General features: G+C 42.5%; 1 protein-coding gene across 4 annotated transcripts in view; it reads right to left on the reverse strand.

The window, feature by feature from the left end:
* The window catches only part of MARC1 (mitochondrial amidoxime reducing component 1), a 41,061-nt gene that overhangs the window by 27,228 nt on the left and 543 nt on the right, over positions 1-13,290 (reverse strand). For all 4 annotated transcript variants that reach the window (XM_010853262.1, XM_010853263.1, XM_010853261.1 and 1 more), the window contains exons 2-6: positions 9,850-10,023; positions 4,391-4,553; positions 3,388-3,528; positions 1,084-1,145; positions 920-991 (exon numbers count right to left, since the gene is read on the reverse strand). In XM_010853262.1, the coding sequence (XP_010851564.1) occupies positions 920-991; positions 1,084-1,145; positions 3,388-3,528; positions 4,391-4,553; positions 9,850-10,023 (612 nt within the window). The remainder of the gene's footprint in view (positions 1-919; positions 992-1,083; positions 1,146-3,387; positions 3,529-4,390; positions 4,554-9,849; positions 10,024-13,290) is intronic.

The raw sequence follows: 13,290 nt of genomic DNA on the forward strand, positions 1-13,290 counted from the left end.
CCTGTGATCCTGCATTCAAAATGGAAGACCAAGGAAGATGAGCATCACTTTGAGGGTTTCCACCATGTCCTGGCTCCAGATTTGGCAGAAAACAGCACAGAAGGGCATGGATCATGAATTGTTGTTTTAGCTAAAGTACTGCAGCTTGCTTATAGAAAGTTTAGAGCCTACATATCAGAATATATATTTCCCCATAATTCCATTACCAAAAGAGCACCTCCATTAATGTTTCATTTTACAGACTTCCAGCCTTTTAGCTACTCAGATTCATTTATATATTTTAAAAAGGAAAATCAAATTAAAAAGTCAATGCTATATATGCAGTTTTATAATCAGCTTTTTAAAATGAACATTATCGTAAATATTGGTCTATGCAATTTAAACTTATCTGTCACTGTCTTTCATTAAAAGAATTTTACTGTGAAACTTTTAAGATAAAGAAAAAAGTAGAAAAAAAATACTGCAATGAATCCCCACCTAATTATCACCCAGATTCTATTTATCAAGATTTGACATATTTTTCCATGTGTGCTTTTGCTAAAATAACAGCACACCCCAGGTATCACTTCACTTTACTCCTGCATGCTTCAACATGCTCCTCCAAAACAGTCGGGCCTTTCTTAAAGCACCGGAAAGCCCTTATCACACCTAATGAATTTGTGAGGTCACCTAATGGGAAGTCCATCGTAAAGTTGGTCAAAATACCTAAACCATATATTGTTGCTTTTTAACTGGTGTGCTCGGATCACAAATTCTAAATGAAAAGTAAAATTAGTTGTGCAAGTAGGCATTCTGAGACCAAAGCACCCGGAATATTTCCTAAATTACCCAGTCACTAGTACCCTCTTCTGCTTCAAGAATACTCCCGCGTGGTGTTCTCCCTGCTTCTTCGAAGAGATATTAAATTGCATAGTCTTACCTCTTCAGGGTCTCCAGTGGCTCCTTCCTGCTCATGACGCCGGTGTCCGGGTCCACTGTGGTTAAAATGCACCTGCACACACACACACAGGGCATCATACACTGGAAAAAGCAGACACTCCCCCCCTTCTCCCCGCTTCTCGAGCAGCAGCGCGTTTGTCTCACCTGGAGCAAGCCATCACCCTTTTCAGTTCCACATCACCGATAAGAAGCTCATTCCATGAGTCCTGGGGCCAAAGCATATAAATCAGGTGAGCACTTTGGAGCCCCAGCCCTGACTCACCCCTGTAGGGGGGACATCACGGGATTCGACAGCTAAGCAGCCATTTCCATCAGTGACGGCTGGCTTTACATCATGCCTTCCTGTTTCCGCCCTCTGCCTTTGATCTGTCAATTCTTTCCCCTGAAATGAAACCCTCCCCTTCCTCTCACTTGTAAAACCGGAATTGAAACTCATCTCTGAAGAATAAATACTGTATGGTATCACTCATATGTGGAATCTAGAAAAATGGGACAGACAAATTTATTTGCAGAGAGATGCTGATGTAGAGAACACATATGGATACCAAGGGGGACGAGAGGGTGAAAGGAATTGGGAAATGGAGATGGACACATATACACTATTGATACTATGTATAAGGTAGATAGCTAATGAGAACCCGCACAGGGAACTCTACTCAATGCTCCTACACTGGAAGGAAATCCAAAAACAGAGGGGATATAGGTACAAATATTACTTTGCCAACAAAGGTCCGTCTAGTCAAGGCTATGGTTTTTCCAGTGGTCATGTATGGATGTGAGAGTTGGACTTTGAAGAAAGCTGAGTGATGAAGAATTGATGCTTTTGAACTGTGGTGTTGGAGAAGACTCTTGAGAGTCTCTTGGGCTGCAAGGAGATCCAACCAGTCCATCCTAAAGGAGCTCAGTTCTGAGTGTTCATTGAAAGGACTGATGATAAAGCTGAAACTCCAATGCTCTGGCCACCTGATGTGAAGAGCTGACTCATTTGAAAAGACTCTGATGATGGAAAAGATTGAAGGCGAGAGGAGAAGGGGATGACTGAGGATGAGATGGTTGGATGGCATCACCGACTCAATGAACATGAGTTTAGGTAAACTCCAGGAGTTGATGATAGACAGGGAGGCCTGGTGTGCTGCAGTCCATGGGATCGCAAAGAGTCGGACACAACTGAGCAACTGAACTCAACTGATGGCTGATTCAATTTGGTATACGGAAGAAATTTACACAACATTGTAAAGCAACTATACTCCAATAAAAATTTAAAAATAAAAATGAAATTTGTCTCCTTCAGGAAGCCTCCTTGACTAACCCTGCCTGACTGGAGGCTATAGGGAAGGCAAGGGTGGGGGCTGAGGCAGGCAGCAGGTGAAATAGAGGAGGGATTATGGAGAGGGGGGATTACTCTAGGTTGTAGGAGAGCTTTTCCTGCTCGCCTAAAATGGATTAAGACATCTCCCCTGGCTAGACAGGAACAAATCTAGAGGAGGCCAGTAACCTTACTTCCCTCTGCATCTCCAGAGGAGCATTTATTAATACAAAGCTCTCAGGCCCAGGAAGTTCCTCGGGCATTTGTCTACGGCCTGGGTCACTGGTGCCCACTTTAAGGACAAATCAGATAGATGGACTGTGCCCCTCAAATCCAGCAGGGGAGACAGCACATACACATAAGAAAAGTGAATGGTCAGTATTCCTTTTAAAAGGTCCAGAAAACCGGAGAGAAAGCATTACAAGACCGTACCCTTGTGCTGGTTGATCTGTGCAGGAAAGCCTGGTGCTGGTGGTTTAGAGAAGAGATTTTCAGGCTGCCCTGCTCTGGTCAGGGGAGGTTTTAAGGAAAAGGTGGAATCTGAATTGAGTCTTCCAGGGTGGAAACTTTGAGAGATACAAAAAAAAAGGGTGAGGGACTCGAGGCAATAATAAGAAGGACATCTGATTGTGGTCCTGACCATCTTACCCTCACAGGGAAGGGGCTGAAGACAAGAATCCAGAGTTAAAACAAACCCGCCCAGTCCTTTGTTGATCACAAGCCAGAAAGTTCCAGACCCAGAATTTTGACTCTGATAGTGTGCATTATTCTTCACATGTAAACTGCGGAGTTTCGTTTTTGCTTTTTTAATCATAAAATGAGTCTCTTGTATACCCATTCCAGTATTCTTGCCTGGAGAATACCATGGGCAGAGGAGCCTGCAGGCTACAGTCCATGGGGTTGCAAGACTTAGCAGGACTTAGCAACTAAACGGCTTGTATGTTTCACAACAGTCCAAAATGCTGGGCACCTCAGCTTAGAGTGCCCCAGCCTGTTCTGTGTACATTTCTCCACCAGGAGGCACTGTAGTCTTCCCCCAAAATATGCATCCTTCAGAATAATCTAATCAAGCATCAAAGACTCACACCTTAAAAAAAAAAAAGTTAAGTCCAAGGAAAGGAGCAAGGAAGGCATAGTGTTACCTCTGCATAGACACCACAGCCTGAAATTACGATATTGGGCCTGAAGTTGGCTATTTTAACTTTCTTCTCTAGCCTGGAGTTGAGATCTGCCAATGATGCCTCAGAAAGGATCAAGAAAGGGCTGGCATCTGAGTATGGGATCTGAGGAGGAAAGAAGAATTGTTAGAGCATGACACACATAAAGGCATTTCTCAGAGGTCACAGGGGTCTGGTTCCTGGAACCTTCCGCCCCTCCCTCACCCTACCTCCCCACGCAATCTTTCTAAGTATTTCTCTATTCCTTTTTATAGCAAAGTCACAGCAATTCAGAAGCTTTAAATAGCCTTGCAGATAACAGGAACTGCATGATGGAGTGAAGAAAACGGGGTCTCAGAATCTTAGAGCTTCCCCTTTTCTCATCCTCTGAACTCTCATATGTTGATTTTAATAAGGTGGTTGGGTTTGATGACCTCATTAGGTATGATAAAAAAATATTCACTGGTTCTATGGATATGTATTTTTCATGCAACCTGCAAATCAGCATTCAACATGGCTGTGGCAACGGTGCCACAAAGCCTTGTACGTTTCACTCTTAGGATGAATTCTTAAAGCCTTATTCCTTTAAGGGCCAGTCTGGTCATTTAAAATCTGTGGATCTCCATAGCCACACTCATTTGCCCAACTGAGATCTGACACAACATGGCAATCCCAGTGTAAAAAGGCTGGATTCCTCATGAAATTACAGAGGGATTGGGAAAGATGCTGACCTAGAAGAGTTTTGAAGCCATGTTGGCACCAGAAGCTTCTGTAAATAGGAATTTTTGCTCTCGGGCAAAAATGCAAGAGTCCTCCAAATCAAGAAACACAGATGATGCTCCCAAGGGAAGGGCTTTATTTTTTACCAATAGCTTATGGCAAAAGTAACAGCTTTTGTCATGAGAGATCACAAAAGATAAAAGATGAGAACTGAGCTCAGCAGATATGTGCCATGCTCTCCACTTCCAAGGAAGCCTGCCTTCCTGACCTGGTCCGTGGGTGAGAATGCGTCTTCTACTTGGTGAGAATTTCTCGGTTGCATGTGGGGTTCAAAGTGCACCAGCCTGTAGGGCTGTGTCTTCAGGAAGTTTGTTATCCACTGGGCCGCAGCCTCACCACAGTCTCTGCCCTCGATCTCCAAGCCGTGCACTCTGCAAGGGACAGGGACAAAGAACAGGCATGACTTTGACAACCTGGATACCCTGCCAATGCTGCACAGATCCAAAAGGTTGCACCTCGCTGTGACGTCGCTGTAATTCCTTCATTACCAGAAGACATCATTTTAGCCTGGCCCTTACTCTGAGCCACATGGAAACCCAAATAAGGACAGAAGTTCAATCCCTCTTTTCTGCATTTTTTTTATAGTTGATTTACAATATTGGGTTAATTTCAGGTGCACAATATATTGGCTCAGCTTTTTTTCAGATTATACTCCATTATAGGTTATTGTAAGATGTTGGATGTAATTCCCTGTGCTATAGAGTAAATCCTCATTGCTTATCTATTTTATAAACCTGAGACGCAGATGCAGTCTTATGATTCCTTGCCTGGAAGGAATGCAGGCAGAATAAAATGAGATCATGTGTTTGAAAAGAGAAGGAGTTCTCCAGAAGAAATCTAATGTATTAGTATAAAATAAAATTGCTGCAAAAATATGGTTCACTCAGTTGGACAGAAATCTTTATTAAAAGGCTGGTATAATGATAATAGGGGCTTCCTAGGTGGCTCAGTGGTAAAGAATCCACCTGCCAATGCAGGAGATGCAGAAGACCTGGGTTGGATCCCTGGGTTGGGAAGATCCCCTGGAGAAAAGAATGACAACCCATTCCAGTATTCTTGCCTGGAGAATCCCATGGACAGAGGAGCCTGGCGGCGTACAGACCAAGGGATCGCAGAATCAGACACAACTGAGCAACTAACCCTTCCTTCCAAATTTCAGGTTTTTAAAAAGTTGAATAAATTTAAAGAAAAACATCAAGTAAGTAAGTAAGTGGTTTATAATTTAACGTAAATCATGATCATGTTTCGAAAATGCTGAAGTTTGGGAAAGAGGACAGAGTCAAGGGACCTATGTCTTCTATATGAAATGTCTACTTAGTTCCTCTGCCCATTTTTTAATTGGACTGTTTGCGTTTTTATCCTGTTGAGTTATTAACCCCTTACCAGATACATGTTTTGCAAATATTTCTTCTCATTTTGCTGAGAGTTTTCTTTTGTTGTGCAGAAGTTTTTTAGTTTGATGGAGTCCCATTTATTTATTTTTGCTTTTCTTGTTTGTGCTTCTCATGTCATATCTAAAAAATCTCTGCCAACCAGAGAAGCCCTTTCATCACATTGATTGATAGAAAATCTCTCCCAGATTTGGAAATTTCTTAGCTTTAAATAATCTTTCTCCCACCTTCTATTTCTCCTCTCCTGCTGCTGCTAAGTCACTTCAGTCGTGTCCGACTCTGTGCGACCCCATAGACAGAGGCCCACCAGGCTCCCCCATCCCTCGGCTTCTCCAGGCAAGAACACTGGAGTGGGTTGCCATATCCTTCTCCAATGCATGAAAGTGAAAAGTGAAAGTGAAGTCGCTCAGTCGTGTCCAACTCTTAGCGACCCCGTGGACTGCAGCCCACCAGGCTCCTCCATCCCTGGGATTTTCCAGGCAAGAGTACTGGAGTGAGGTGCCATTGCCTTCTCCTCTCTTCTCCTATGGGAACTCCAATAATTCACAAATTGTTTCTTTTAATGATATCCCCATAGACTGCATAGGTTTTATTCACTCTTTTTGTTGTTCTCTTCTGACCAGATAATTTCAAAGATCCTGTGTTTATTCTCACATTCTTTCCTTCGCTTGATCCATTCAGCTGTTGATGCACTCCACCGCATTTTTAATTTCATTCATTTTATTCTTCCCCTCCAGAATTTGTTTGGTTCTTTTTTTTTTTATGATTTCTACCTCTTTAACTTCTCATTTTGTCCACTTATAGTTTCCATGATTTAATCAAATTGTCTATGTTTTCTTATATATCACTGAGAGTCTTTAAAACAGCTATTTTCAGTTAATCGGGCACATCACAGATATCCATGTCTTTGAAATAGATTAGTGAAAAATTATTACGATTCTTCGGCGATATAATGTTTGAATGATTTTTTTGCATTCCTTAGAGTTTTGTGTTGCTGGCTTTGCATCTGAAGTAGCAGTCACCTCCTCCAGTCTTTACCAACTGTTTTCCAGAGAGAAACACCTTGCCTCAGTCCTGGTGGGTATTCTGAGACTTTCTCAGGCCTTCTCCGGATACACCTACTCCATGCTTCTTGCTCTCTTATATGGCAGGATTCTTAAGCTTGTATGCTTTCTCTCAGTCCTGAAACCCATGAGACCAAATGCTGTCAGATTCCCTTTCTCCCTTCAAAAGTGGCACTAACGCTTATGTTTGTGGGCTTTCCTGGGCCTGCAGATTTAAGCTACCTACCTGTACCTGCTCACTGTATGTACTGTCTGCCAAAGTGTGCTGGAAGTGCATACCGGGAGCCAGTCAGAGTTGGGGGTGATGTGGGTGAGGTACACTAAGAGCTGGGGGTACCTAGGGGGCCAATTGGGGGTGTCAATTGAAAAAATGCACAACATGAGGGCTGCGAGTTCAGTTTAATTTGGGGACTTACTGAGGACTATGGCCCAGGAGACAGCCTCTCAGATAGCTCTGAGGAAATGTTCCATAGAGGTGGGAGGAGGTCTGCTCCTTTGTGATTTTGATGACAGAGCATTTGCGCGATCAAGCACATATCTTAGTAGAAGGTTGCTGCAAGTCACAAGGGGCAGAGTTTATTGCCTTTTTTAGGTATGAGAAGATACGAGAATTTGGGCTCATAAAACTTCTGAAAACATCTATCTGAAGCTGTGAAAACAAGTGTAGTGACTATGATCATGAACTTTGGAAAGTTTTGGCCCTCCAAACGCATCACAAATCTTTAGGAAAGTGAGCTGAAGTTACAGCTCCTTCACAAGAGAATAGCCTGGGTTGCTAAAGGAAATCTAAGTTCAAAGCATTTTTGGCATCTTTCATCTATAGCATGTCTAAGCCTCCTTATTTTGCAATTTCCCAACATGCCCTTGTGTAGTCTTTGGGGGAATGGACCAAAAGCCTGTATGGGACCAGGAAAAGCTTCCATGTGATTCCAAGTGAACCAATAGTTAAATGAAAAATGGTTAACCACAAGAAATTATGGGTAAATATCTCACCCTAGCAGGCAAGCAGGAACCAGATGATGGAGAAATATGAAATACACAGTGCAATAGGCATATTAAAAAATCTGCCTCAGACAATCAAAAATACAAATTAAATCATAAGAAATTACCGTTTTTTCTCACAAAAATGGCAAAAGATTTCTTAACATAATGGTCAAAAAGAAATGAGACACATATACTTATAAACTGCTGGTAAATATATACCTGGTATAACCACTCTGCAAAATGATTTAGCAGTATATACATATATATGTATGTATATACATACAAATGCATGTATATACTCTCTGTGTCTACAGGAGGGCTTCTCTGGTGACCCAACGGTAAAGAGTCCACCTGACAATGCAGAAGACACAGATCTGGGAAGATCCTATATGCTGCAGAGCAGCTAAGTCCATGCACCACAACGACTGAGCCAGCCCTCTAGAGCTTGGGAGCTGCAACTACCGTAGCCCGCATGCCCTTGAGCCCATGCTCTGCAACAGAACCCACCGCAATGAAAAGCCCGCGCACCACAACTAGAGTAGTCCCTGCTCACCACAACTAGATAAAGTCCACGCAACGAAGACCTAGCACAGCCAAATAAATAAATCAAAGTCTACAGGAGTCATACTCTTGTTGTTGGTGAAACCACTGCTAAAAATTTTCCCCTAAGGACATAATAAAAGATATGAACAGACATTTATGCCAAGTTATTCATCACATTCTTCTTCATACCTAGAAAAAAACTGAAAACAATCCAAATGTTTAATCTTGGGGACTTGTCAAAAGGCATTCAAAGACATTCATGGGATGAAATATCACACCAACATGAAAATGGTATGTTTGAAGACTTTTTTTAACAATCTGAAAAATACTCAACATGTCCACTTAAGTATGTGAATCATATTCAAGACAGTCTTCTGTACTATTTCAATGGTTTTTAAAGTATTAGCGATTAAAGACAGAAAGAAGATACATCAAAATATGAATTATGGTTGTCTCAGAAGGGTTTTCTTTTTTTTGGTATTTTCCAATTTTAAACAATGAATATGTATAACTTTTATAATCAGAAAAACCACCAAAATGTTGTTGAGTCACTAAGTCATGTCTGATTGTTTGCAATCAGACATGAATTGTAGCCGCCAGCCTCATTCTATCCATGGGATTTTCCAGGCAAGAATACGGGAGTGGGTTGCATTTCCTACTCCAGGGGATCTTCCTGACCCAGGGATTGAACTCGAGTCTCCCGTATTAGCAGGCAGATTCTTCACTGCTGAGCCACAGGGGAAGCCCCAAATTAAAATTAAACATTATATTTACAATTCTGATATTATGGAAATTATACTAATTTTGCATTTTATGAGTTTTGGGGGTTTTTAGAATTTTTTAGGTAACCTCATTTTCTTTCCAGTCAAGTAACTACATTTTTTTGATGTTTATTATTCTCTATAATAAGCTGTGGACTAATTTAGCATTCATGTTGCATTTTAATTCAAAATGCAGACATTATTACAACAGTATAATCAGATCACATTTTGGCTTTCCCATAATAAGATTTAAAAAAACCCAACTCTAGACATGATTTCTTAAGACAGAGCCACTTTTCCTGGAATAATTGCCCCCTTGTCCTTCTGATGTTAAGGAAAGAGCCTCTGTATAGAGCAGCCTCCTGGCTGAATATCTACTCTCACTATTACAGGGACCCCTACGCATCTGCAGGTCAGATCACTCTTCTGATCACAGACATTCTTTTCTATTCTGGAAGTTCCTTTCATTAGGACTAAATATCATTGGTCATATAGCCATTTGTGACTCCTTCCATAACTCAAATTTGGAAAGTTCCCAGTCTTTCCAAGCAACACAGAGATGATCCTAAGGTAATACATGGATCTAACCTCACCTCTTCTAGGATCCTCTCTCCACTCCTTCTGCCCCGATTTGCATTCTTTATCCTCTGGTGATGTTATGTCAATATGCCTTTGTTCCCATAGTTTACTGCTAAAGACATTTTTTTCTCTGTCCCACATTGACGCATATTTTTCTGAAGTTGCCCCCTTTCCCACCTTCTTTTAGATCATCAGCATGTTGAGAACTTGACCCTACATATGGTACATTTGCAATCAATAGTCAATTACTGATAACATTTCTCTGAATTCCCTCCACAGCCCACAATTTGCCAAAACTGTACGAAGAAATATTCACTCCAAGATTAAGATGTATCCTTTCCTTACCTGCACCTGTGCACCACATTTGTGGTGGGTGTCTTGACGGGCAGCTGCAGGTCTTTGGTGTAGGCTGCACTGAGGGTCAGCGTGTCACCCTCACAGGTCAGGGAAATCAGGACCAGGCGGGGTTCCTGTCGAGCTGTAACCATATTCCCCTCCTTGTTGATCACAAGCCAAAACCTGCCATTTTCAAAACACAAGATATTCACGGACCACCATGACAGACAGCCCATCTCTGGGGGGGCTTCAGGGGTGCACCATCATCTTTGATTTCCTCACTGTAAGCCTCGTGTGTCTGTGCATCTGTCTGTCCTAAACATCAGTTCATCAGTCCAGCAAGACCGAATCTGTCAGTTCATTTCATAGTGTTTAATAATCACTCATGCATCGAACAAAATATCTGCAGAACATTCTGAGCTCTTTGATGGCACAAAAATCAAAGAAGTTATATCTTCCTCTTAATTGCCCTAAGTAGATGATATCTCAGAGAAAGACGAGGAAGCATGGTTCCTGACACCAGGAGGCATTCCTGCTGATGGAAACAAGACACTGCAGTATTGTCCGCAGACTGTGGAGTCGAGCTGAACAGCAATCAATGCCACTTACACTTCGCCAAATCCACTCCCACCTTTCAAAAAAGTTATCTGTGACTTCTGCAATTTATCAAAAGGGCTATTGTTAATGTGGACAATATTCTTTTCTGGCTCAGTACTCAGGGTCTAGAGGTACTTCCCAGAACAAACAGAAATAGAGAAAGAAGAGCAAAAGAACTGTTTCCAGGAAAAAAAAAATGATGCATTTGCATAGAGGGCGCTTCAGCTATCCAGGAAGCTAGACACACTAACATTTTGGTCATTTCTATTCATACTGAATGGAAAGACCCTGATGCTGGGAAAGACAGAAGGCCGGAGGAGAAGGGGACAACAGAGGATGAGATAGTTGGATGGCATCACCGACTTAATGGACATGAGTTTGAGTCAACTCCGGGAGTTGGTAATGGACAGGGAGGCCTGGCGTGCTGCAGTCCATGGGGTCACAAAGAGTTAGACATGACTGAGTGACTGAACTGAACTGAAGATTCACACTGAGTGGAATGATTATGACTGGAGTCAGCTTGTGTTTCTTTTTTTCTTTTGCATGTATCTTTTTTTTGGCCATTCATATTCTTTTATTTTTCATTTTCTTAATTTTTATAATGTTGTGCTGGTTTCTGCCATGTGAGTGAGTGAGTGAGTGAAGGCGCTCAGTCGTGTCCAACTCTTTGTGACCCCGTGGACTGTAGCCCACCAGGCTCCTCCGTCCATGGGATTCTCCAGGCAGGAATACTGGAGTGGGTTGCCATTTCCTTCTCCAGGGGATCTTCCTGACCCAAGGATCGAACCCAGGTCTCTCGCATTGCAGGAAGACTCTTTAACTTCTGAGCCACCAGGGGTTTCTGCCATACAACAGTGCAAATCAGCTGTAATTATACACACATCCCGTCCCTCCAGAGCCTCACTCCCTTCCTGCCATCCCATCCCTCCAGTTTATCACAGAGTGCCTGACTGGGTTCCCCATGCCACACAGCGACTTCTCACCAGCTATCCATCTTACACCTGATAGTGTATATACACCGATGCTACTTCTCCATTTGTCCCACTTTCTCCCTCCCCTGAGATCCACAGACAGAAGTAAAAAATATGGCAGATACTCAAGATCACCACCTCCAGCAGGTGGCTGAGTTGCTCAGCCCTGCTAAAAAATAAACTTCGTGTAAGTCCTGTCCTAAAGGAACTTCCTCTTAGCAGTTCTTCATCCTGGACACAGATAGTTCTATCCTGTCCCAGATCCCTAGTACCAGCATTTGAATATTCTTTCTGCTAATCCTTCCTTGTAACAGTGATAGTCTTGTATTTCTAAAATACAAATCTAATCATGTCACCCTCATACAAAGTTCCCCATAGTTCCAGTTTTTAGAATAAATCTCACTCTTCTGCAAGACCTTTTACAATCGAGCTGCCCTTCCAGTCATTCTCACCGTCTGTGATCTCACATATGCCAGCCTTTCTTTTCCTTTTCAATTTTTTCACTGTGGTAAAATACACACAGCATAAAATATCCAGCATATTCTTAGGTATATACCCAGAAGAACTAAAAGCAAGGACTCAAATAGGTACTTGCGCACCAGTGTTCACTGCAGCATTATTCACGATGCCAAAAGTAAACACAGTGTAAATCTCCAACAACAGAGAATGGACATGAAAAAAATAGGGTCTTAGACACGACTGAGCGACTTCACTTTCACTTTTCACTTTCATGCATTGGAGAAGGAAATGGCAACCCACTCCAGTGTTCTTGCCTGGAGAATCCCAGGGATGGGGGAGCCTGGTGGGCTGCCGTCTATGGGGTCGCACAGAGTCGGACATGACTGAAGCGACTTAGCAGCAGCAACAGCAGCAACCATATTTAAGCACAGAATTCAGTGGCATTAAATAATTTCACAATGTTGTGCAACCATCACCACTATCTATTTCCAGAATCTTTTCATCATCCCAAACAGATACTCTGTATCCACGAAGCAATAATTACCTATTTCATTCCCATCTGGCCCCTGCCCCTGGCTATCTCTAATTCACTTTCCCTCTCTGTGAATTTGCCTATTCTAGATATTTCATATAACTGGAACGATATAGTGTTTGTCTTTTTGTATCTGGCTTATTTCACTTAACAAGATGTTTTCAAGATCTATGCTGTAGCATGGATCAGAACATCATTCCTGGGTAAATAATAGAGTGTGTATAGACCACATTTAGGAAGTCCTTCCACCCGTTCCTTCCTCTGGCTTCCCTGGCACTTGTCATATTGAGTCAATTATCATCTAGGACTGCAAGCCTGTGTTTGCTTTTCTTTATCACATTTTCTGATGCGATGGTAACAAAAACAGCTCACCTTTCCACTACCTCATGAATTACCCTCTGGGCAGCCAGAAGAGGGAAATGTACAGCCTGCATCTGTCCTGCCTGTTCCCTGCAGAAACTGAGGGCTGGTCTGGGAGGGAGTCTGAAGTGCAGCCTTACAATGGGGCTGAAGCCAGACCCAGAGGAGGACAAAGCTGCTTGCTTGGGGCCCTGGCCATCTTCGCTGAACCCCAGGAATTCACACAGGTCATGACCACCCAGGTAGAATAAAACCACTGTTTACAAAGCACCAGCATGCTAAAGGAAACAGGAACCATGATTCCACTCAGGGTGGTGTGGCTCTGAATCTCAGGGGTTTTTGTTGTTGTTGTTGTTGTTGTTGACTCATAAAAGAGTGCATGAGAGAATTAGAGAAAATAACATAAGCAATAGCACTTTTTAAGCTGCAAGAAGCTCAAGCTTTAACTGCTGTTATTACGATTATGTGCTCCACCTTGGTGTGCTCCTTGAAGGCTGGGCTCCATGGCTCCTTGTGTCCCCAAGTTCTCCA

The sequence above is a fragment of the Bison bison genome, unplaced genomic scaffold, assembly GCF_000754665.1.
Source record: "Bison bison bison isolate TAMUID 2011002044 unplaced genomic scaffold, Bison_UMD1.0 scf7180017864325, whole genome shotgun sequence".
Lineage (NCBI taxonomy): Eukaryota > Metazoa > Chordata > Mammalia > Artiodactyla > Bovidae > Bison > Bison bison.